This window comes from Ursus maritimus (assembly GCF_017311325.1).
Source record: "Ursus maritimus isolate PB19 chromosome X unlocalized genomic scaffold, ASM1731132v1 scaffold_X1, whole genome shotgun sequence".
Classification (NCBI taxonomy): domain Eukaryota; kingdom Metazoa; phylum Chordata; class Mammalia; order Carnivora; family Ursidae; genus Ursus; species Ursus maritimus.
In genome coordinates this window covers 78,696,025-78,722,205 of record NW_024423319.1, presented here as the reverse complement: position 1 = coordinate 78,722,205, position 26,181 = coordinate 78,696,025, and the positions used below count along the sequence as shown (strand labels likewise).

Below are 26,181 nucleotides of genomic sequence, written 5' to 3'. Positions count from 1 at the left end.
AAAAATTGTCCTCTTTATAATGCCTGCCTATGTGCAAACTGGCAAAAGGAAGTTTCCCAAAGTTGAAAGGTACCTTGGTTAAGAATTTGAATCATATTTTAGTGTTTTAAAATTTTCATTAGTTATCTAACAAAACAACTGTTCATTCTTTCAACCAATGTTTTTGCACACTTGGTATGTGCCCAAATACTGTGTAAGGAGATGAAAAGATGAATAAAATATGATCCCTTCCATCAAGTCACCTGCATGTAACAGATAATCACAATATATTATGGTACAAGCCAATGGAAATAAGTAAAGAGTACTATCGAAACACAGGAGGGACTGAAATTAATACAAACTAAAATATATGTAATGTTATATTTCATATACATTATATCCAGTAGTTCTCTTGACTGTCCTGGGAAAGATGGTATTACTTCCTTATTCGTTTTATAAATGAAGGTCTTCAAAATGAAATAATAAATTACCCAAGATCCAACTAGTGACCTGAATCCAAGTCTTTGGACTTCAACTCATTTGCTCTTTTCACTATAGCACAATAATCCCTTGTCACTGAATTTTTAAAAATTATGATTTTTAAATATGTGACCTTCTTGTATAATTTTTTGTCACTTTTCATAAATGTGGGTACAAGAAATATTTCATGCTTATCAAAACTACTATAAAAAAGTACAAGTACAACCACCAATGGTGTTTTCATTTATCTATTTCTATGTAACAAATTACCCCAAAAACTTAGTGGCTTAAAAAAACATTTATTATCTCATAGTATCTGTGGGGCATGGCTTAACTGGGTCCTCTGGCTCAGCCTGCAATTGGGATATTAGCCGGGGCTGCAGTCATCTCAAGGCTCAACTGGGGAAGGATCCACTTCCAAGCTCACTCACTTGGCTGTTGGCAGGATTCAGTTCCTTGCAGGTTGTTGGACTGAGGGCCTCAGTTCCTCACTGGCTGATAGTTGGAGGCTGCCCTCAGTTTCTTGTCATGTGGGCCTCTCCACAGGGCAGCTCACAACATGGCAGCTTGCTTCATCAGAGTGATCAAGCAAGAAGAGCCAGAGAGAGAGAAAGTGCAAACAAGATGGAAGTCACAGGTTTTTATAACCTAATCTTGAAAGTGACATCTGATCACTTTGTTGTAGTCTGTTCATTAGAAACAAGTCACTAGGGGGGCGTCTGGGTGGCTTAGTCGGTTAAGCATCTGCCTTCAACTCAGGTCATGATCCCAGGGTCCTGGGATGGAGTCCCGCTCTGGGCTCCCTGCTCAGCAGGGAGTCTGCTTCTCCCTCTCTCCTTGCCCCCCCCCCCCGGCTCATGCTGTCTCAAATAAATAATCTTTAAAAGAAAAAGAAAAGAAACAAGTCATTAGGTCCAGCACACACACAAGGGATGGGGGAAGATTACACAAGAGTGTGAATACCAGGAGGTGGGGATCATTGGGAGCCACTGTTAGATGATCATTATCACAAATGGCAAGAGGCACTTGGTCACTGTGTCAGGGAGACACCATGGAATGGTAGAGATTCCAATAAATGAAGACCATGTGGCTAAGCAAAAGGGTGTAATCAATGTTGCCAAAGGATCTGATATTTCACAAGTGGCTGGAAAGTCAGACTTTTTTGTAACATTTCACAATTTTTAAAACACTGGCAACAAATTCATATTTTTTAAAAAAGAAATGCATTCATATAATGCAAATTAAGTAATAGTGAAGTGAAAAATCATTCGACTAGATGATGATGCCTTAATATTCAAACCTGCTGATTACAGATTCTGATAAACACTACTTTGTCAATAAAAATCAATGAAGTTCTTTAAAAAAAAAATGTGTGGGCCTATGGGCCGCCAGTCTGCCATCCTTGCCATAACCTTTGTAATTTCCTTCATGGTATAAATAAAAGGGCAAGGGTTTTGGTGTCTGCTATGCATATCCTGGTTCTGCCACTTCCATTGACCATGCCCTTGGGCTGATGACAAGAGTCAGAGAAATGATCCTCACGGCTCATACTGTATTTTGGCTCATACTGTATTTTCGTACTTGTCTCCCTGCCAGACAACAAGGTCCGGGAGAGGGAGGGACAGAGAGAGAGAGAGAGAGAGAGAGAGAGAGAGAGAGAGAGAGAGGGAAACCCCCTGACATCAACACTCCCTTATCTCACTTCCCTGCTTCATCTTCCTCCATAGCACTTACTATACCTAAAACACTATGTATTCTGTCTTTTTACCTTGTTTATTGTCTTTCCTCCCCACTAGAAGGTAAAGTTTATAAGATCAGAAATCCATTTTGTTCACTACTTTATCTTCACAATCTTGAACTGTGCCTGGCATACAGTAGGAGCCCAATAAATATTTGTTGAATGAATGAATTCCATTGTTCATAGTACTTGCATATAGGGTCTGGCACAAAGCAGATGCTCAAAAAATGTTACTTGAACTGAAAAGCATTCACTGTCCTGCTAAGGCAAATGGGGTGAAATGAGACCAGAGAATGGCAGATCAAGAAGGACCCTGCATGCCATACCGTGTTAATCTTAAAGCATGAGAGTAAAATGATCCATGTTCAACCTACTTAGCATACAAGATACTTTGTTCAAAGTAACAGTTGCTGGCATTTATATAGCATTTACTATGGGCCATGTAATTTTATAAACACTTATGTTAAATCATTTAAGACTCACAACAAAGTGTGTGATGCAGGTATTATTACTACCCTCATCTTCCAGATGAGGAAACTGAGGCACAGAGAGGTTAACTTGCCTAAGTTTACATATCTAGTAGGTAGAAGAACAAGGATTTAAACCCAGGCAGTCTGGTTCCAAGTTCTGTGTTCTTAGCCATTATGCTACACAAACTAAATGTAAGAAACATGTTCTGGAAAAAGTTTAATTTAAAATGCAACTATACTGTTTTACAATATGTTAAAGATGAAGGATTTTGGTGTCAAATATATTTAGATCTGTATCTTGGCTCAACCATGTTCTAGCAGTGCAACCGCAGGCCAGTGGCTATGCTGAGTCTGTTTTTATTTTAGCCATAAAAAACGGAGATTAATACATATCCTGAGGGGTGGTTATGAGGATTAAATGGCATAATGAATCTATGTAAGATACCCAGCCCATGTGGTAGATATTATTACTACCACCAAGAGGGAATTTATTCTATAAATATATTGCTAAGCAGCTACCAAACTTACTTAACAGAGTTTTGCAATTCCATTTGGAATTTAAGTTGATTTACATGGAATTAATATATAACATTATAAAACACTGATTCTAAATTCTTCCTCATCTGACCTTTAAAGCTCTCCATAGTCAATCAACCAATCTCTCTCTCCCAACAACCATTATTGAACACAATGTGTCAAGCCCTGGGCGCAAATCCCTACCGTCTTGGAATTCAATTAAAAGAGAATTATATACAAACTTCAGGTTAGAAAATAAATAAGTTCTGGGGATGTAATGTACCACATGGAAAAAAAAGAATTAAATGTGATATGAAAATACTATGAAAGAGAAAAAAATGAGAGGTAATTAAAGAGCATTTGGGCAGCACATCATTCACGTTGGCTGGGAAAGATTCATGGTGATAACTTTTGAGCAATATGCAGGAATTTGCTATGCAAGGGTGAGAGTAACATAGGCAAAGCACTAGGTGAGCACACTGTAAGCCTAGGAAACTAAAAAGTTCAGGATGCTTGGGACATTGCAATGGTTGGAACAGGTGTGGGCGGAGGTAGGCACCAAGTAAGGCTGCACAGTTTGGGATCAGACTGTAAAAGGCCCTGTCTGCCATGCTGAGAAGTCTGGACTTGGGAGAATAGGCAAAAAGTAGCCAGTGTGCACACAACAAAATCAGGTTTGGTCTTCAGGACAGTATCCCTGACAGCAATGTGTAAAGAGAGACTATAGTCCAGAAAATGGTAAAGGAAAAAGTTAAGCTAGTTTCATGGTTCAGATAAGAAATGATGGCAGCTTGGAATAAGGCATGGGGGTGGACTCAGGAGACATTTTTGAGGTAGAAGTGATAGGACCAGGTAACTAAGTGGATATGGGAAGTGATGGGAGAGTAAAGAATTAAAGACTCCATCATCTCTGGCTTGAAATAGATAAAAGACAATGTTCAAACAAAAAGAGAATACTGGGAACAGAACAAGTTCTGGGGGAAAATAATGAGCTCCATCTTGAATGTTTTTAAGGTTAAGTGACCTGTAACACATTGAGTAGTAGAGCTGAAAAGGTGTGTCAAAAGCTCATGAGACAGCTTGGGGGTAGAGAAAGAGCTATAGGAATCATCAGAATATAGTTAATATTTAAAGCCATAATAATGGATAAGATTGCTCAGGAAATGAATATAGAAGAATATGACTAGGACAGAAGACTTGAGAGCACCGAGGGTTAAAGAAGCAGGCAGAGGAGGAGGAGTAACTTAGGAATGGAGAAAGAACTAGACTTATAAAGAGAGCAGCATTATGAAATCCAAGGAAGGCAATTCAAGGAAAGGATGGCTCAAGAGTGTCAATTATCTCAAAGAGGACCAAAAAAGGGTAAGAGTGGATGTGTCAGCAGGAGAATGGTGACATCAGATATCAAGTGGCAACAGGCTAGGGAATGGGAATTAATACAGTCTTCATTGTTCATGAATAATGGTTAAAAGGGAAGAATGGTATAATGATAATGGCTTAAGGGGATGACAAATTAAAGGCAAAATTTATGCCTTTTAAAGGTTACTTGTTTATGCTGTAAGTACAAGAAACCAGAAAGGTAGAGACTGAAAATTCAAAAAAGAAAGAGACTGCTATCACTCACTCACTTGGCACTCAGCTTACACATGTGCCTTATACTGGTAGAATCGTACATTTAGCAATGCTGGCACAAACTAAGTGCTCAACAAGTTGACTTCTTATTGCTTTTCTTCATGTATTTACGTATATTATCTGGCCAATAAAAATGCACAATCTTACACAAGAATATACAAAAAGAAGGAAATAGTGTGGTGGAATTGTGGAAAAGGACTTTGAGCAACACAGACCCAGAGCAAGAATTTTTATCCAGCACTTAACAGTGTACAGACCAAAGAAAAATCATTTCACCTCTTTGTACCTCAGTTACTCAACTGTTAAATGGGAAGAATACAGTGCATTCTTGCAAGCTTGTGAGGAATAAATGAGATATTTAAAAACCACCTTATGTACAACTTGGTGCTCAAGAAGTAGTAATAATTATTATTATAATCATTTTTCCTACCATTAGAGCACCTAGAAGTGTCACTGACTTTTCAGGATGTGTCTATGACTGAGGGTAAATAACCCAGAAGCACAGCAGCCATTGCTCTACTGTATTTTAGAGAATGAAAGCATAAAATGACATCAGCTCTTGGTCAGACTTTTCAAAACTTTGATCATTCATGTACCACCAACATGATTTCTGCCACATCCACGTACTGCAACTTAACACTTTTCTTTAAATCAACTCATTTTTCTTTAATTGGTCCTATTCTAAAGAATGATAACTGTGAAGTGGTGGGTTTGATGTGTTCTCTTTTTTTCTAATATACATTAACCATTAAAACAAAGCACTCATACCCAGAACCACCCCGTGTCATCTCCCAAACTACAATCTAAAACTGCTTTTGGTTGCTCTACTTTTGAGACCCGTAGGAAGAGATCAGGCTAGCAATTTGTCAGTTTACTTAATTTTCCTGCCATTACCACTTACAAAGGTTTGCAGAACACAACAATGAAACCAACCAAATGACAAAGTTCATGCCAATAATACACAATGAATCTTTTCATGGGGAGTCTTAAATTGCCTAAAGCTAAACGGACAACCCAGCAATTTATCTTTTATTTAATCTGTCCACCCTCATTTTCTCTATTACAAATGAAAATGAGATTAGGAGTAAAGACCAATTTTGTGGGCTACGATGAAGAACAAAACCAAGGGGAGGAGAAATAAAGTAGTGGGTTTTGTTCTGAAGCACTTAGCAGGTCAGTAGAAAGAAATGGTACCCATGCAGATCATCCAAGTGAAAAACTGCTATCTTCAACAGAGTGGAACACTCCTCTATAAAGGCAAACCACGATCAGTTATTAACCAATACCTTTAAAGTCCGTACTATAAACAAGGAAGCTCTCCATCACTCCAACAACAACAAAAATCACCAATCAGAACCAGGAAAGAGAACTTCATTCACTGATAAGAACTACAGAGACTTTACATGTGATTTTGGAGCCAGTCTTAAATCCACTATATTAAGAGCCACACTACACACTTTTTAGAAGTTACTTCCTACAATCCACTCTCTTAGAATTACTAACCTATTCATTCAGGGAAAAAAATGTATCCTAAACCTAAAATATACAAGACATTATGGAGAATATGAAAAGATGAAAGAATTTGTTTACTGCAGGAGGTGGGAGTTAAGATGGCAGAGGAGTAGGGGACCCCGTTTTCAGCCGGTCCCCTGAGTCTAGCTGGATAGGTACCAGACCAGCCTGAACATCCACGGAATCAGCCTGAGACACAGGAAGATACATCTGGATCTCTACAAATGAACATCTCCAGCGCTGAGTATTGAGGTACGAAGCTGCGCACAGATATCAGAAGATAAACGGAAGGGGGAGGGAGCCACCGCGTTCGGGAGCCGGGAAGCGGTAGCCACCTGCACGGGGGAGCGGGCGGACTCCCGGACGGCACCCGCGAGAGAATAGACTGAGACCGGTGAGCCGGGAGCGCGTGCCACCAGACTTTTCACGGAACTCCGGTGTGCTCACTGGAACCAGACTGAGACTGGGAGCTCCGGGAGCGCGCGGGGGGCGGCTGGCAGCTGGCGGTGTTAGAAACGCAAAGGACAGAGACACAACGGCCCTGGAAGTGAGGGCTGGGACACCTGGTGTGGGGCGCACATCCCGGGACGCTGCAGGGTTGAGCAGTCTCAACAGTAACGAAGTTAAAGCGGCCAGAACATCAGTGGAGAACGGTCCGTAATCCCTCTGTTCTGAGACAGAGGCTGAGATTCCGCCGCTGCTGCTCTGACTCTCAGAAGAGGCACAGCAAACCGCCAAAGAAAGCCGCCAGAGAACTAAAGCCTGGAAAGACCGGCTCACAGCGTGCCCGTCCCCATTCCCCTCGCAGGGGACACGGAGACTCTACCCAAACAGGGTTGCCTGAATATCGGCGCGGCAGGCCCCTCCCCCAGAAGGCAGGCTGAAAAATCAAGAAGCCCACATCCCGGGGCGCCTGGTTGGCCCACTCATTAAACGCCTGTCTTCGGCTCAGGGTGTGATCCCAGCGTTCCGGAAAGGAGTCCCTCATCAGGCTCCTCCGCTGGGAGCCTGCTTTTTCCTCTCCCACTCCCCTGCTTGTCTTCCCTCTCTCACTGGCTGTCTCGCTGCCACATAAACAAATAAAATCTTTAAAGAAGAAGTCCACATCCCTAAGATCCCTATAAAACAAGGGCACACGGCCTGGGTCCTGGTCAATAAGTTGGGCTCTGGACAACCCCACAACCTCTACTCATCAGAATGACGAGAAGGAGAAATCCCCCCCCAGCAAAGAAAAGACAATGAGTCTGTGGCCTCTGCCACAGAACTAATGGATATGGATGTAACCAAATTATCAGAAATGGAATTCAGAGTAACAATGGTCAAAATGATGAGTAGAATTGAAAAAACTATTAACGAAAAGGTTACTGAGAATATAGAATCCCTAAGGACAGAAATGAGAGCGAATCTGACAGAAATTAAAAATTCTATGAGCCAAATGCAGGCAAAACTAGAGGCTCTGACGGCCAGGGTCGCAGAAGCAGAGGAACGGGTTAGTGAATTGGAGGATGGGTTAATAGAGGAAAAAATGAAAATAGAAGATGGTCTTAAAAAAATCCACGCCCACGAATGTAGGTTACGGGAGATTACTGACTCAATGAAACGATCCAATGTTAGAATCATCGGCATCCCCGAGGGGGTGGAGAAAAACAGAGGTCTAGAAGAGATATTTGAACAAATTGTAGCTGAAAACTTCCCTAATCTAGCGAGGGAAACAAACATTCGTGTCCAAGAGGCAGAGAGGACCCCTCCCAAGCTCAACCACGACAAACCTACGCCACGTCACGTCATAGTGCAATTCGCAAATATTAGATGCAAGGATACAGTATTGAAAGCGGCCAGGGCAAAGAAATTTCTCACGTACCAAGGCAAAAGCATCAGAATTACGTCAGACCTGTCTACACAGACCTGGAATGAGAGAAAGGGTTGGGGGAGCATATTTAAAGCTCTTTCAGAGAAAAACATGCAGCCAAGGATCCTTTATCCAGCAAGGCTGTCATTCAGAATTGATGGAGAAATAAAGACATTTCAGAATCGCCAGTCACTAACCAATTTTGTAACCACGAAACCAGCCCTACAGGAGATATTACGGGGGGTTCTATAAAAGTAAAAAGGCCCCAAGAGTGATACAGAACAGAAAGTCACAGCCAATACAAACAAAGACTTTACTGGCAACATGGCAACATTAAAATCATATCTCTCAGTAATCAGTCTTAATGTAAATGGTTTGAACCATCCCATAAAACGCCACAGGGTTGCAGATTGGATAAAAAGAAATGACCCATCCATTTGCTGTCTACAAGAGACTCATTTCGAACCCAAAGATGCATTCAGACTGAGAGTAAGGGGATGGAGTACCATCTTTCACGCAAATGGACCTCAAAAGAAAGCTGGGGTAGCAATTCTCATATCAGATAAATTGGATTTTAAACTACAGACTATAGTTAGAGACGCAGAAGGGCACTATATTATTCTTAAGGGAAGTATTCAACAAGTGGATATGACAATTATAAATATATATGCCCCCAACAGGGGAGCAGCAAGATACACAAGCCAACTCTTAACCAGAATAAAGAGACATATAAATAAAAATACATTAATAGTAGGGGACCTCAACACTCCACTCTCAGAAATAGACAGAACACCCTGGCAAAAACTAAGCAAAGAATCAAAGGCTTTGAATGCCATACTCGACGAGTTGGACCTCATAGATATATATAGAACACTACACCCCAGAACCAAAGAATACTCATTCTATTCTAATGCCCATGGAACATTCTCAAGAATAGACCATGTTCTGGGACACAAAACAGGTCTCAACCGATACCAAAAGATTGAAATTATCCCCTGCATATTCTCAGACCACAACGCTCTGAAATTGGAACTCAACCACAAGGAAAAATTTGGAAGAAACTCAAACACTTGGAGACTAAGAACCATCCTGCTCAGGAATGACTCGATAAACCAGGAAATCAAAAATCAAATTAAACAATTTATGGAGACCAATGAGAATGAAAATACAACAGTCCAAAACCTATGGGATACTGCAAAGGCAGTCCTAAGGGGGAAATACATAGCCATCCAAGCCTCACTCAAAAGAATAGAAAAATCTAAAATGCAGTTTTTATATTCTCACCTCAAGAAGCTGGAACAGCAACAGAGGGACAGGCCTAATCCACGCACGAGGAAGCAGTTGACCAAAATTAGAGCTGAAATCAATCAAGCAGAAACCAGAAGTACAGTAGAGCAGATCAACAGGACTAGAAGCTGGTTCTTTGAGAGAATCAATAAAATTGACAGACCACTGGCAAGACTTATCCAAAAGAAAAGAGAAAGGACCCAGATTATTAAAATTATGAATGAAAAAGGAGAGGTCACGACAAACACCATTGAAATTGGAAGGATTATTAGAAATTTTTATCAACAGCTATATGCCAATAAACTAAGCAATCTGGAAGAGATGGAATCCTTCCTGGAAACCTATAAACTACCAAGATTGAAACCGGAAGAAATTGATTCCTTAAACAGGCCAATTAATTATGAAGAAATTGAGTCAGTGATAAACAACCTTCCAAATAACAAAACTCCAGGCCCGGACGGTTTTCCTGGGGAATTCTACCAAACATTCAAAGAAGAAATAATACCTATTCTCCTAAAGCTATTTCAAAAAATAGAAACAGAAGGAAAGCTACCAAACTCATTCTATGAGGCCAATATTACCTTGATCCCCAAACCAGGCAAAGACCCCATCAAAAAGGAGAATTACAGACCGATTTCCCTAATGAACATGGATGCCAAAATTCTCACAAGATCCTGGCTAATAGAATCCAACAGTACATTAAAAGGATTATCCATCATGACCAAGTGGGATTCATACCTGGGATGCAAGCGTGGTTCAACATTCGCAAATCGATCAGCGTGATATATCATATCAACAAGACTCAGGAACCATATGATCCTCTCAATTGATGCAGAAAAAGCATTTGACAAAATACAGCATCCTTTCCTGATTAAAACCCTTCAGAGTGTAGGAATAGAGGGTACATTTCTCAATCTCATAAATACCATCTATGAAAACCCTACAGCAAATATATTCTCAACAGGGAAAAGCTGGAAGCCTTTCCCTTAAGATCAGGAACACGACAAGGATGCCCATTCTCGCCACTATCATTCAACATAGTACTAGAAGTCCTTGCAACAACAATCAGACAGCAAAAAGGGATAAAAGGTATCCAAATAGGCAAAGAAGAAGTCAAACTGTCTCTCTCCGTAGATGACATGATACTCTATATGGAAAACCCAAAAGAATCCACTCCCAAACTATGAGAAGTTATAGAGCAATTCAGTAATGTGGCGGGATACAATCTCAATGCTCAGAAATCAGTTGCATTTCTATACACGAATAATGAGACTGAAGAAAGAGAAATAAGGGAATCCATCTCATTTACAATAGCACCAATAATCATACGTTATCTTGGAATTAACTTAACCAGAGACGTAAAGGACCTATATTCTAGAAACTATAAATCACTCTTGAAAGACATTGAGGAAGACACAAAAAGATGGAAAAATATTCCATGTTCATGGATCAGAAGAATTAACATCGTTAAAATGTCCATGCTACCCAGAGCAATCTACACTTTCAATGCTATCCCGATCAAAATACCAAGGACATTTTTCAAAGAACTGGAACAAACAGCCCTCCAATTTGTATGGAACCAGAAAAGGCCCCAAATATCCAAGGAACTCTTGAAAAGGAAAAAGAAAGCTGGGGGCATCACAGTGCCGGATTTTGAGCTGTACTACAAAGCTGTGATCACAAAGACAGCATGGTAGTGGCACAAAAACAGACACATAGACCAATGGAACAGAATAGAGAACCCAGAAATGGACCCTCAGCTCTTTGGGCAACTAATATTTGACAAAGCAGGAAAAAACATCCAGTCAAAAAAAGACGGTCTCTTCCATAAATGGTGCTGGGAAAATTGGACAGCTACATGCAAAAGAATGAATCTTGACCACTCTCTCACACCATACACAAAAATAAACTCCAAATGGATGAAAGACCTCGATGTGAGGCAGGAATCCATCAAAATCCTAGAGGAGAACATAGGCAGCAACCTATACGACATCGGCCAAAGCAACCTTTTCCATGACACATCCCCAAAGGCAAGAGAAACAAAAGATAAAATGAACTTGTGGGACTTCATCAAGATAAAAAGCTTCTGCACAGCCAAGGAAACAGTCAAAAAAAAAAAAAAAAACTAAGAGGCAGCCCACGGAATGGGAGAAGATATTTGCAAATGACACTACAGATAAAAGACTGGTATCCAAGATCTACAAAGAACTTCTCAAACTCAATACATGAGAAACAAATAAACAATCAAAAAATGGGCAGAAGATATGAACAGATACTTTTCCAATGAAGACATACAAATGGCTAACAGACACATGAAAAAATGTTCAAGATCATCAGCCATCAGGGAAATTCAAATCAAAACCACACTAAGATACCACCTTACGCCAGTTAGAATGGCAAAAATTGACAAGGCAAGAAACAACAATTGTTGGAGAGGATGTGGAGAAAGGGGATCCCTCCTACATTGTTGGTGGGAATGCAAGTTGGTACAGCCACTCTGGAAAACAGTGTGGAGGTCCCTTAAAAAGTTAAAAATTGAGCTACCCTATGACCCAGCCATTGCACTACTGGGTATTTACCCCAAAGATACAGACGTAGTGAAGAGAAGGGCCATATGCACCCCAATGTTCATAGCAGCATTGGCCACAATATCCAAAGCGTGGAAGGAACCGAGATGCCCTTCAACAGATGACTGGATTAAGAAGCTGTGGTCCTAATATACAATGGAATATTACTCAGCTATCAAAAAGAACGATTTCTCAGCATTTGCTGCACCATGGACGGCACTGGAGGAGATAATGCTAAGTGAAATAAGTCAAGCAGAGAAAGACAATTATCATATGATTTCTCTCATCTACGGAACATAAGATCTAGGAAGATCGGTAGGGGCAGAAAGGGATAAAGAAAGGGGGGGTAATCAGAAGGGGGAATGAAGCATGAGAGACTATGGACTATGAGAAACAAACTGAGGGCCTCAGAGGGGAGGAGGGTGGGGGAATGGGATAGACTGGTGATAGGTAGTAAGGAGGGCACGTATTGCATGGTGCACTGGGTGGTATACGCAACTAATGAATCATCGAACTTTACATCGGAAACCGGGGATGTACTGTATGGTGACTCACATAATAAAAAAACATTAAAATAAAAAAAGAATTTGTTTACAATTTAGCCTAGGGAGTAAGATTTATATATTCCCGAAATGGTAGCTCTCAGGACTGAAGAGGAGTGTTGGGAACTTTTTCCCCAACACCGTATTATGAAAAAGTTCAAACATATGGCAAAGTTGAAATTTTGCAGTGAGTATGCAAATACCCAGCACTGAGATTCTACGATTTTCACTATACTTGCTTTATCAATCTATCTCATTAGGATGAACTGCTGGGATTTTAAAGATGAGACTATGTGTGATAGAGAATTTTTGTAGACCATAGTAAAGCTGCTTCTTAAAACTTTTGATTGATGGGTCTATGAACAAAAGTAGTTTGGAAACCACAAATCCACACTCAGTGTTTAACTCTCCTCCAACCTACAATCAAAATCCATTCAAATCTCATGGCTGGCCATTTTAGGTCTCCACACCCTTGTCCACTACTTGAATTATATCCTTCCCAGTGTTCTTTCAAGGCTCAGCACCAATCTGTAGAGCCTCCCCCAACTTTCAAACCTTCATTCACAATTAACCATGCCCCCTGTAGGAGCTGTATTGATTGTGATTAGCTCACAGTATCTGCAACTTGGTTTTGTCTTTTATTAAACTGACCTCTGTAAGTACAGAGATTCCCTTTTTTACCTCTGAATCACATCAACAGGCATAGTACCTAGCGTACAGCAAGCAATAAATGCATATAAATAAATGACTCAGACCTGTCTTTACCCAGGAACCAGGGAAGAGTTTAGGTGAGTATGGGAAGGATCTAATCACACTGGCACTTTAGAAAGATTCATCTTAGAGCACTGTTGTTAAGATCATGAGCTCTGGAGTCAGACTGCCTGGGCATGAATCCTAGAATCTCAGCTCTGCCATTTATTGCTCGGTGAATTTGGGCAACTTTCTAAACCTCCTGTGCCTCAGTTTCCTCATTTGAAAAACAGGGATAATACTGCTTCACAGGTTATCGTGAGGATCAAATGAAATAATTTTGTTGTTAAAGCACATAGATTAGCACCTGGAACATGCTAAGCATTCCATCATTTAGTCACCGTCACCAGCAACTAAGTTAATAATGACACTGAGGTAAAAAGTCCTTAAAGCTTGGGTGGTAGCAACGAAAAAATGAAAAGAATCGTCATGAACGAAGAATCTACTGAAAAATGTTCAGTCAGGAAGGCAAACAAATGAATGTCATATTATTTTTTGCTACTTTGTATGTTTGAGATAGCTCTTTACTAGATTTTGTTATTAAAAACAGCTATAATCTATCCAGCCCAGGCAGAGATTTGATATGCACAAGGAGTTCTAGCATGACTGAACTGTAGCCACAAACTCAATGACCACTTCAAGCTTCCTGATGCAGGTCTTTCAGTCTCTCAGATGAGATTTTTTTCCCCTCCACATTATTCTACTCAGGACCATTTCTTTATGATTCTCACAATTCCCTGTCTTGTCTACTAATTGTGACCACACACCCAAGAGCCTTGGTTGGAAAATGGGTTTGACGTTTTGTCCTACCCAACCCTGTACTCCTTTTTCTTCTTCCTGCCCACCTCCTTTACTTCTCAAGCCTTGCTATTCCCCACACGTAAGAACTTGAAACCTAAGAGTATGGGAAAGCAACAGAGCAATAGGAATGGTGCCAAGAACTGGGGATGCTGCCAAACTGTTCCCCAGGCCCCATATGCAGTGACCAACTCCATGCAGAGATTGGACTTAACTGCCCATAGGGCCTCACATGCTTGATATTCCTTTTTGCTTCTGCTCATTCTTTCGCCCACTTAATGCAGCCCTCCCAAATCCGTAACCCATTCAAATCCAACCCATCCCTGAAGAACTAGAGATCCAACTTCTTCACGGAAGCCTCCCCTGACCATCTGAGCCCACAGATATCACCGAACATTCACAGATACTGTACTTACAGTCTGTACTATAAAGCATAATCACATACACACTTATACCATTAAATAAATCTTTCATGTTTATATATTTGATTTTCCAAGGGCAGGAAACCGTGTCTCACATGTCCCTTAAACCCCTTACTCAGTGGTCTAATACTTGTTGAACAGTGACTCTATCAGCAGGGTTTTTTTATTTGTTTAGGCTAAGGCAGGAGAAGACAGAAGCATGTTGAAATAAGAAAGGCTGAATGCACAGATGGGTAAAAAAGCGCACAGGGTCAAAATGGGGGGTAAAAGTTGTACAAGCAAGGTATTTGATTAACATCTGTTTAAATGATTTGCTGCCAGGCTGGAAAGAGACATACGGAAGAGATGCCAACTAGAAAAAATTGGAAAAAGGTATTTCAGTTTGAGGCAGAAGACAGCAGGAGAAAATGGGGCCACAAAAGAAGTTTGGCTAAAACCCAGATATAGGCCACTGGATAAGTGAAGGTAAAGGGAGTTGATGGGATGACATGGGTAGAGATGTGGTTGTGTTGGTGAGCGAATCGGTAGGGGGTGGTATGAAAGGGTGGGTAGATGAGTAAAATGATAAAGGATAGTCAGGCAAGTGGGTTAGCTGGTTAGGCAGTGAGTGAGTAATGGGGGACAGGTTAGTGGGTGGGTGGTTAGGTGTTTAGCTGGGAGGGAATAGGTGTGGGGCTTATTATTTAAGATCCGGCCCCTCCCTCACCTTGACCCGGAAGCGGATGAGTGCTAGCCTCACGCAGTGGCTCAGGCAGGCCGGTGGCAGGAACCAGGCCCGTGGAGGAGGGGTGCCCTTGTTGCCCACGTGTCCCACGATCAGTTGCGCTGTCTGCCGCTCGGCCTGGCACCGACGGCCCCACTCGGCCAGCCGGTCCTTTCCCAGGCCCCCGGGGAACATGACCACCAGCTCCAAGCCGTCGCCGCCGGGATAGGCACAAGCCTGGCATAGCGCTGACAAGTAGCCCAGCATGGCGTTCCATTGGCCGCCACACACCCAATCCGTCTGGTAGCCACCATAAAGCCGCGGAAGCGCCGAGCCCGCGTCCACAAGCACCCGGGCCCCGGGCAGCGGAGGGGGCGGCGGCGGCGGCGGGTGCAGCCCAGGGTGCGCCTGGCCGTGGTGGTGGAAGTGGTGAGCGGGGTGATGGTGCCGAGGCCCCGCGCCCCCGGAGCAGGCACCCAAGGCAGCGGGCGGGAGCGGCGGTTGCAGAGGCGCGGAGCCCCTGGCGGCGCGTGGAGCCCCGGGCGCTAGCGCTGCCGTAGGCGGCAGCTGACGATGCTGGTGCTGTTGCTGCTGGCGCGAGACCGTGCGCGCGAGTTTGAGGAGGTCCACGGGCACCACGGCCCCGGGACAGCGCTTCTCCAGGAACTCTTGGAAGCCCTGGACGCCCATGCTTCGTCGGTGGGCAGAGGAGACGGCGGCTGCGCGAGCAGGTTAGGCGGCGATCTGGGCGCGAAGCTGGGGGCGGGCGCGTGCGCACTCCGCGGGGGGCGAGGGGGCGGGAAAAGGATTCCCGAGGGGAGGGGTGAGCGAGCGAGGGGATGAGGGCGGGGTGGGGAGGAGACCACAGATTGGATTTGGGTGGGGAGAAGGAGTGAGGCCGACCGGACTCAGGAGAGGCTGGGAGGATAAAAGCGATGACGGGCTCTAGTGACTTCTCTTCCCCCCCCCCCTCCGGCCGCTCTTCACCGCTTCAAAAGGGGTGAATCCTCTTCCTTCCACCTCCGGGAGCCATGTTGCCTCGTCTTCTCTATGGTACACGCTTTCTAGCTGGGGGAGGGGAAGTGGGGCAGGGCGGAGGGGCATCCTGGGAGTTGTAGTCTTCTCTATGGCTTCAGGATGCAGTCGAAGAACAAGATTACCACCCCTTTCTGCCCTTCGCTGACGGGATCCGAGGCGGCGGGGCGCGATACGTGTTTAGGATTTGCACTCCCAATTCCCTGCATTCGCGGAGTTGCTTTAGGCTATTTACCGCCTTTCCCAGGAAAAGGAGTTTGGGGGGAAGAAGTGATGCATCATGGGAAAGGAAGTAGAGTGGATTAATTGAGTTCAGCTAAACAACGCTAAAATTCCCGAGGAAGCGCATTCTTCTTGGGGGGGGGGGATATGCGTAGCTTTTAATGAATGAGATGGGACACGTATGAAATGTAAAAGTGCTAACCAACATTTCTGTAGTAATCCACTTGACTTTTAACACCGTAGTTCTTTGAAGAGTTGTTGGCCCCAATTTATGAGTGGTGAAATTGACATCATTTGCCCAACGCAATGCAGAGACAAAGTGAAAATGAGTATCACTTTTTTTCAGAATGTCTTTGGTCAGGGAAATAAGTACCAACACAAATTAAACTGCAAGTGGTACCTTTCCAGTACTCCCTGAGCTACAGTGTCCTATAGTTAGGACCTTTGTTTCCAAGCCTCATTGTGAATCTGTCAGGGAGCTCTTGCAGAATAATTGCAAGGGCTGCAATTTAGACGTACAGAATCATAATCTTTTGAAAAAATTCGATTTTCAGCATGCTTCTCAGTTGATTCTGATGTAGCACCAATCTTCTAATTGGTTTTTAGGGCCTACTGTTTTAGCAGGAGGAGGGCAGAAAACAAGATCTGTTTTGTAGGAGCGAGTAGTAGCCAGATCTGGCTTGGAACATAATGAAAGATGGGAGATAATGGCAGGTAGAGTTAGAATGCAAAAGTGCAGAACCCAAGAGTAGTCAAGATGAATGAAGTTTGAGAACAGTCTAGTAGGATGCAAAAGCTGAAAATGCTTCAAGCTCCGTAAAGGAATTTATTACAAAAGAATAGTGCAGATAGAACAAGCTAGATTGGCAAGAAATAAATAGATGGTGAAGCAGTGCACATAGATAACTCTTGAAAACAAGCAGTGAAAGGAAAGAGCAAAGGCTTGAAGGGATGAAAGATGGAAAGAATAGAGGTTTTCTAGAACTTTGAACACCTATTGGATTGTCTGTCGGCCCTCCTTTTCTGAGAATTGACCCTCCTCCCATTGACAGAGTTACCGCAATAACTGTCATGTTCTTATAACCATAGCTGAATGGGTCAAAGGTAGACAAACAATCCAAGCTGGGTCAGTCAGAATCTCATTCCCTAGAAAGTTGGAACTGGACCAGAGAGATCAGTTTTTCTCTAAGCGTAAAACTTGGAAGCTGTCAGCAATTTTACCACCAGAGGGACAGACATATAATATACTGGTCTACAGAAAGAGAAGAAAAATGTAGATTCTCAGCACAGAGATGAGAGATAGTCTTTGTGTCTAAGTTCCAGGTTCTTTATCATTCCTGAAGCATTCTTGGTCCTTGGTTTCTGTGAGGCAACCCCATATCCTTACTATTACTGCTTTTCAGACAGAATCAGGTTAGAAACTACTTATGACCAAAACCAAAACAAAACAAAAACAAAACCTTCAAGAACTGATATGAGAAATGGAGTGTGGCAATTTACAGACCCTAACATATGGAACTGGCAGAGATTGGAGATCTCCCACATCAGTTAATGAGAAGTTGGCATTCTGTGTTATTTGACGGTGAAGCAGTTACTTATTGCTCTTGGGACTCAAAACAGAGCAGCCCTCCTGCCTTTATCAAGAGATCTGCAATTGCTGAGTGTCAGATATTCATGGGCTTTGCTGACTTAGAGCAGAACTCTCTTGTGTCAAACGTTTCACTGATTAGGAAATGGGCATCTAAGTAACTGGAGTGAGGTTATCTGTATAAGCCTCCATAGATTCCTTGTTCTCCAAATCCGCCAAATGTGATGACGTCTCCCTCTCTAAATGCATTCAGCTGGAATGCAAGGAAGAGAGGACAGGTGTAACATACCCAAAGCAGATTAGAAAAGAGAAATGGGGCACCTGGGTTGCTCAGTCAGTTAAGCACCAGATTCTCGGTTTTGGCTCAGGTTGATCTCAGGGTCATAGGATCAAGCCCCACATTGGGCTCGACACTCAGCAGAGTCTGCTTCTCCCTCTCCTGCTCTCCCACTCCCATAAATAAATAAAATCTTGAGAGAGAGGGAGAGACAGACACACCTTATAGCCTTGAACTCAGCCTATTATTATCTACCCAAGCTGTGAACTGGAGACCTTGAGCAGAATGCCAGGGGGAATAAGCCATTATCCCATCATTAGGTGGAATGCTAAGAGATAGAAGCTGTGGGGCGCCTGGGTGGCACGGCGGTTAGGCGTCTGCCTTTGGCTCAGGGCGTGATCCCGGCGTTATGGGATCGAGCCCCACATCAGGCTCCTCTGCTATGAGCCTGCTTCTTCCTCTCTCACTCCCCCTGCTTGTGTTCCCTCTCTCCCTGGCTGTCTCTATCTCTGTCGAATAAATAAATAAAATCTTTAAAAAAAAAGAGAGATAGAAGCTGCAACAGGATGAGCCAGGTTATTCCCTTTAGGAGAGCTGAAGATTCAAAGAGCATAATTTGACAAGATTCTTGGACTTGTTATTAGCATTCTGAGTCCCCTCAAATGAAATCCACAGGCAGTCAAATGAGGTTTTGAGGAAGTTGTATCACTAGAAAATCATATCTAGTGAATAGGGACCATGAGTCAGAACAGTGATTTTCAAAGTATGGTCCCTGGACCAGCACATCAGCATCAGCTACAAACTCTTAGAAATTCTCAGGCCTCACCTCAGACCTCCACAATCAGAAACTCTGAGTGTGGCTGGCAATCTGTGTTTTAAGTAATGTCAAAGATAAACAAAATTCGACATTAGTTAAAGCAGTGAAAACTGGGTGATAGGTATTGAGGAGGGCACTTGTTGTGATGAACAGTGGGTGTTACATATAAGTGATGAACCACTAAATTCTCCTGAAACCAATTTTACCATATATGTTAACTAGAATTTAAATAAAAACTTGAAATAAAAAAAAGCAGTGAAAACAGATTTTATTCAATAACTACTGCCAGTAGGGGGAAAAGCTGGGCTCCGTTCCCACTTGTGCAGAGGTGCCTGGGCGTTTTAAAGGGAGGATGAGGGAGGAGAGAGGAGGAGGCAGGGGCTCAAGTAGAGCCAGGAAAGTGAAAAATTACAAAAAGTGGCACAGAGACTTCAAGATTGAGGCCCTAGCCTTCCTGATGATTACTTTTCAAAGGAATGGCTCTCTGGTCCTTAATAAATATCCTTCTGAGTTGCAAGAGATGCATATACATCTCAAGGGGACAGGGGAAGAACTCACAATTGTAAGCCCTTTTTAGTAAATGCTCTATAAAGAAGGGAGGTCAGGGGTCTATCTTTAAGTATTGGCTGGAGCAAACTATAAATTCTGTTGAAAGTCCTGAGCTTTCCAGATGGGAAATGGGTCATGTCAGGGACTAGCCCTAGGCTACTAGAAGCCGTACTAAAGTTTGGTCAAGTCTCTTGGTGCAGGTGTTTGAAGGGAGTGTTTGTGTTGAGAATAGTTTTTGCAGGTCTCTCACCTCCAGGTGACTGTAATGCACTCTCAAATTTGAGAATCACTGCTGTTCTAGAACAAGCCCCAGGCCCAAGTACAGACTGGTTAAGTGAGAAGGTGCATCAGTTAAGTTGACTCCCATTAAGTTTTGCTATGCCTGAAATTTATTTCCTTTATTCCTATCCAGGTGGAAATGGTGCATACTTGGACCTGGTGGCTGATAATGATGTGCCCCTCTCCTTTCCTAAAAGGGAATTTTGATTGTGGTTAATCTATTTCTCTATTTCTCATTTTAGATCTGTTGGTGGCAGTTAAATTTACTAAAGGTTGCAGGATCAAGAGGAGCCACATTTAGGTTGTCACTGAAGTAGATGAGGAAGGGGCAGGTCTATGCCATGCTGTTGCTTCCGGATGCAAAAGTTGCATGTGACTTGCACTTATCCGTGGATTCTGTTAGATATGGGCATTTTTGGAATTGTAGATATGGGGAAAATGGCAGTGTTGATGGGCAGTTAAGAGGATGAGCATAGGTAAACATCTGTTGTTTTGTCTTCCCAGCACCCCTTTTCTACCACCTTCTCTACCTTATCCTCATGGTTGCAGCAAGAGCCATCCTTTATGTACCTTCACAGAGAATTTGGGATTGAGCTGGAGAAGAGATGAAAAATCCTGGCTGCATTAAAGCACCTGATTTATTTATTCCTAAGGTCTGTCTGCATTATCCCTGGGTTTTGTAAGACACCACCATCTTTATAATAAATTCCTCTTTTGCTTAAACTTGTTCAAATTGTATTTCTATTACTTGTACACAAGAGTCTTAACATACCTAATACAGAAGAAACTTTATGCTGAATAGGCCAGAGAGAGTAGAGATAACATAGGCCAAAACCCTGAAAACAGAAGGGGATAGTAGATGTCACAGAATAGTAGTTAAGTTGTGTGCTTTGGAGCCAAGATCTGGGTTCCAGTACTAGTTCAACTCCTTATTAGCAATCTAACTTTAACACATTACTTAGCCTCTTGATCCCTTACTGTATCTGAAATAGGGACTCATTAATTCATTCAACAGATTTAGTACCTACTGCATGCCAGGAATGAAGCTGGACACTGGGAGAAAGCAGTTTTTTGGCAGTCGGGGAGCTTGGAAGGGAGGTGGTAACAATACTTACCTCAGAAGCTTATGGAGATTAAATGTAGAGTGCTTAGCATAATAACTGGCACAGTACGCACCTAATTAATGTTCATTCTTATCATGAAGGGTGGAGAGAAGCATAGTTTGCCTGGAGAGTGCACACTGGACTCAATCTTCCGATATCTTGCACTTAAGTAGCAACTAGCTGTTCAGTTTCTGCAAGGGGCCCACTTAGCTTTCTCTATTGCCCAGAACCTTGAGGCCTGAGAGGCTATAAGCTCACATGGTCATAGGAAATAGTTCATTAGAAGGTCTAATGAGGCTGCCATATTTCTTGTTTTTCTTGAACCAACAACTGGCTAATAGCAGGCAGGGAAGTCATTTGATTAGTAAACAATGACAGTGGTTCTCAACCATAATTACATTAATACGTGGATGTAACAATACTGGTTGTAGGGATGGGACACATTTTTTATTTTAAATTGTGGTAAAATATATACAACAAAATTTACCATCTTAACCATTTTTAAGTGTACAATTCAATAGTGTTAAGTACATTCACATTGTTCTGCTCCCCAGGTGATTTTAATATGCAGTCAGGGTTGAGAATTTCTGAGCTGGAATGGAGAAAACTTACAAATACTGGTTTAATTCCCGAGGCTATTTCTTCATTTGTAACACGCATGTGAGCTAGTCCTTTCCAATTCTTCATCTATCTCTCACAAGGTCCTGCTCCTATTTGGACCATTACCTAATGCTTTATTTCTCTCTTGAGCTTCTGTTGTAAGCCCCCCCCCCCACCCTCTTTTCCCCAACCACTACTACTACTTCAGCTCCTTCTAAACTCTTCAGGCACAGACAAATCTGCCATCTCATCCTTTTATCTAGTGGTGCACATTTTAAATGGGTTTTATATTTTCTTATCTCCCAACTTAAACACTTTCACCTCTGGACCTCACTCTGTTACATCATCTAGGACCTTTCTCTTCCTAATACCTAATCTCTTCCACCAACAGATCTCACATTGACTCACAGGTTGGGTTCAGTTTTGTTACCTGTTTCCTCTTCTCTTAAAATAGTGATAATGTAAGGTCCCTTGAGTAGTCATTACTATTATTTGAGCAAACCTACTATGGGCCAGGTATAGTGCTAAGCCCTTCATATGCTTTTTCCTTTAGTCTGGAAACAACCCAACTGAGGCAGCTATCCTTTTTACAGAAGAGGAAACTGAAGTGGAAAAATTAAGCAGTTTTCCCAAGTTCACAAAGCCAGAATACAAATCTGGGTCTGTTGGACTCTAAAAAGTCTATCTGTATTAACTGTAATAAGAATGAGGGCCCATTTCCAAACCAGCCTGATTTCTCGAGTACAAATTTAGTGTGAAAGTCACCAGAGATATTTCACATACAATAAACATAATTGGCAAATTAGGGACAGAGGTAGCTGCTTTTACATATCTCATTTAATACAACAACCTCATTTTACAAATGAGACAGGAGGTTTGAGAGGTCTAGGAGTCAAAACCCATGCTTGTTCCACTATGTACCTTGCATCCTCCCTTTAGGGGTCATCTAAGATAGAATGCCTCAGAGTTACTGAGTCAATAAATGAAGGTAATAAAGATTTTTTAAAAATATTTTTTTATTTTTATTTTTTATTTTTTTTAAAGATTTTATTTATTTATTCGAGAGAGATAGAGACAGCCAGCGAGAGAGGGAACACAAGCAGGGGGAGTGGGAGAGGAAGAAGCAGGCTCATAGCGGAAGAGCCTGATGTGGGGCTCGATCCCATAACGCCGGGATCACACCCTGAGCCGAAGGCAGATGCTTAACTGCTGTGCCACCCAGGCACCCCTAAAAATATTTAAATCCTCAGCTAATCTTGGATATTTTTGATAGGCCTCTAACTCTTCCTCCCGGGCTGGTTGCATAAACATATGCAACAATTCTTCTAAGTTATTAAGTGGACAAGTGATCAGACCTCATTTGGCCATTTCCCAAGTCACTGTAGTGTGGTAAATGAAAGATGTGGGAGAGAAATTTCCAAATGTACTTTTTTCCCAAAGATGTACCATAAATATTGTCAATATGAAAGGAAATCTCCTTAATAAGTTTGTGCAAAGGGCACATTTTGAATCCTTGTTTGTACCATAAACACATACTTCTACTCCTGAAATTATGAAACAAGCACTGGATATAACCTCATGAAAGATATGTAAAAAGATTACCTACTAATCCTAATAATAGATGAAAACTTATCATAAATGTATATGGATTATTTTTCCTACAGTTTATGGATTATTATTTTTCCCATGAGCTTGGGAGTCAGACAGACCTGGGTTTGGATCCAGGCTTCACCATTCCTAACTGTGTTAACCATGGAAAATTCTTCAATCTCTCTGATCCATAAATTTTCTCTGTAAAGTGGAGAGAGTAACAGACTTAGCTTATAGGATTGTTTTGTGAATTAAAAATGTCACAGGTAAAAGCCTAGATAACACAATAGGTACTCAGAAAATCATAGTGACTGTTAACAATTATAGCTCATTGATGAGTGGAGAAGAAGTACAACTCCACATTTGCTAGAGCTATACATCAAGAGATAATCAACGGCTTGGTTAATTTGTTCAGCCAGCATAATCTATAGGACTAAATCTTCTAAATCTGCTAAAAATTACATTTGATAAATGAAGAACCAGTTTAAGTCAGGTGATTGCAGTGACTATGAAAGCATTTTAATAAGATACCATACTCATTTTATAACACAGCCTTTATTTTCTGTTTCAAAACAAAATTTCCAAGAAACAAAACAAAATACTTACAATGGTTGGGTACAAATGAAATAAAAATCACAGTTTCAAAGAACCAAAATCAGACAACTGCTTAAAGGCAGATCACTTGGTTTAACCCCCCCCAAGAAAAGGTTAATGTCAAGAAGGATTAAAATTAAGTTTAACAACATTCTATATAATGCTACATTCCCCAATTAAGAAAGGAGAGTTCACATATACAACTAAATGTTAAGTGTAGAGAAGTGGCTGAAAGTCTGCATACTTCATAGTAAATTATGCATGAAAGTTTATTAATTGCATAAACTTCCTGAGTGGCTCCCATGCTGCACTAGGTCTACATGCTTAATATTCATATCAAACAAGATACAGCTTTAAGTGATTGAGCATGACAGACCTTGAACAACTGCACTTTCCGATCAGTCACTATTTCTGCTGAGGGTATGTTCTGGACCACAAATCTCAATCTGAAATCTTAACTTATAGTGGAAAAGAAATGCAACTTAAAAAAAAAACCTGGAAGGATGACAAGCACACATTTAGGAGTTTATTTTTACAACGGCACATTTTTTTCCTCAAGAGCCCAGTTTCTCTCTTCCCTTCTTGCTTGACTTTCAGCCTTTTTGAGTTTTTTTTTAATTAAGAGAAAACCTTCCAGAATGGAAACTGTTGGTTTGTACACTCCTCCAACTATCTCAGTTGAAAATAACTTCAGTGTCACCTAGCCACTATTCCAGGCCCTGCCTATGTTGGCTATCAAGGACCCTGACCAATGTTTGTGTTCATCCTTCACATACAAAGACTATTTCCACGGTGATCTGAAAGCATTTGGCTCCATCAAAATTTCATACTAATTTCAAAGGATTTTACCAAGTTAGAGCATTACAATTTTACTGTCTGGATTGGTTTTTAAAAAACTGAATACCAGAAATTACATTTATCAACTCAATGGCCTTTTCTACAACACACCCCCCTTTCTGGTTCATCTTCAAAACAAAGGGGGGATAAAAAAAAAGTCCCCAATACACTACAGAATGAAAAAATGAACAATCTATTCTAGAAAATGGCCTGCACACCACCTCAAATCTCAAGTTTCTCTAAACCAAACGGAAGATTAAATAACTGAATCCCAAACTGATGGCAAATATACCTCAGGAATGTATCTGTGCATGAAGCCTAAAATACAGCATTTGCTAACATTAAATATGCTGTAGTGTTATACACAGTAAACGTGAAACAAGGAACATGTAGCTTACAAACATTAGCTGAGTGTTCTGGAAAAAGAAAAGGAATGCATCATTTCATCATTCAGAAAAGACATCAAAGAAGAAAGGCAATGCCTCCAATAAACTTTAGAGATTGGATAAACAGTTACCACCAGCTATAATTCAACCAAAAAGCATACAGCCATTTTAAGGTAACAAAATACCACTGCAAATACCTAGCAGTATGCAAATATGCTGAATGAGAGGCCACTGCTGTAGGATTTATCAAATATGTCACTGTGGTAGTTAAAGCAATTTCAACCCATAGCCCTTTAGGCACACAGACGAGAAATGCATCTTTAATAAAAGATGCAAAGTTACAGGCACTGGACTAATTTAGATACTTTCTTACCGTTTATTTTAGGACTGACTCCTAAAACTAAGTCCTACATTGCCACCAGCTGGATTTATTTCTCTGCTCTCCATTCCCAAATCCCCAAAGCTTATTCTGCAGAGGCACATGGCCCTCATCACTTAAACACAGATTGGTGGCAGAGTGGTGGTCCCTCTCATCTCGAACTCACGGTTGCACTGGGACTAGGAGGCAGACCAGATTTATAACCTGAAAGAATACTGAGAATCAAGGCAAAAAAGCAAGTTTCACAGGCAGTGTTTACTTGTTCACCCCCAAATAGCACTGAAAACGAGGTAGATAAACAAAAGTAATTGGACTGGAATTAAATCTGGGGTTCTAAAATGATACATCCCATCATACTGTACATAACACTCCACGCTCAATCCAAAAATCACAGCGGAAAAGTGCCTTTTAAACTTTCACAGATAATTTTGCTGTCAAACCATGAGAATTCATGCTTGATATAAAATTGGCAAGAAAAGGATGAAAAACAAAATGGATATTTGTTATATTACAGCAAATTACCTTAAATAGAGATTCAAGACTGCTACAAATATACATAGGGTTATTTTCATTAGATTTACACCAATACTGGTTTCATAGTCTTATGATGTTACACCCAACTTCACAAACATAGCAGCATGTACTTCATGATGAAATGCTCACATTGCCACATATGGAGA

General features: G+C 41.6%; 1 protein-coding gene and 1 long non-coding RNA gene across 7 annotated transcripts in view; one reads left to right on the top strand and one right to left on the bottom strand.

Moving 5' to 3' along the window:
- The window catches only part of FAM120C (family with sequence similarity 120C), a 140,278-nt gene extending 123,981 nt beyond the window's left edge, over positions 1 to 16,297 (bottom strand). For 4 of the 6 annotated variants that reach the window (XM_040631306.1, XM_040631305.1, XM_040631302.1 and 1 more), the window contains exon 1: positions 15,249 to 16,297. In XM_040631306.1, coding sequence (XP_040487240.1) covers positions 15,249 to 15,935 — 687 coding nt within the window. In that variant the 5' untranslated portion in view covers positions 15,936 to 16,297. Of the gene's footprint in view, positions 1 to 854; positions 1,030 to 15,248 lie in introns of those variants that run through there. The other 2 variants (XM_040631308.1, XM_040631304.1) reach the window with 2 other exon arrangements.
- Positions 15,840 to 20,730, top strand: LOC121102945. Its single transcript, XR_005835107.1, has 2 exons — positions 15,840 to 15,976; positions 20,517 to 20,730. It is a non-coding gene; the product is annotated as an uncharacterized LOC121102945 (long non-coding RNA).
- The last annotated feature ends 5,451 nt before the right edge of the window (positions 20,731 to 26,181 follow it).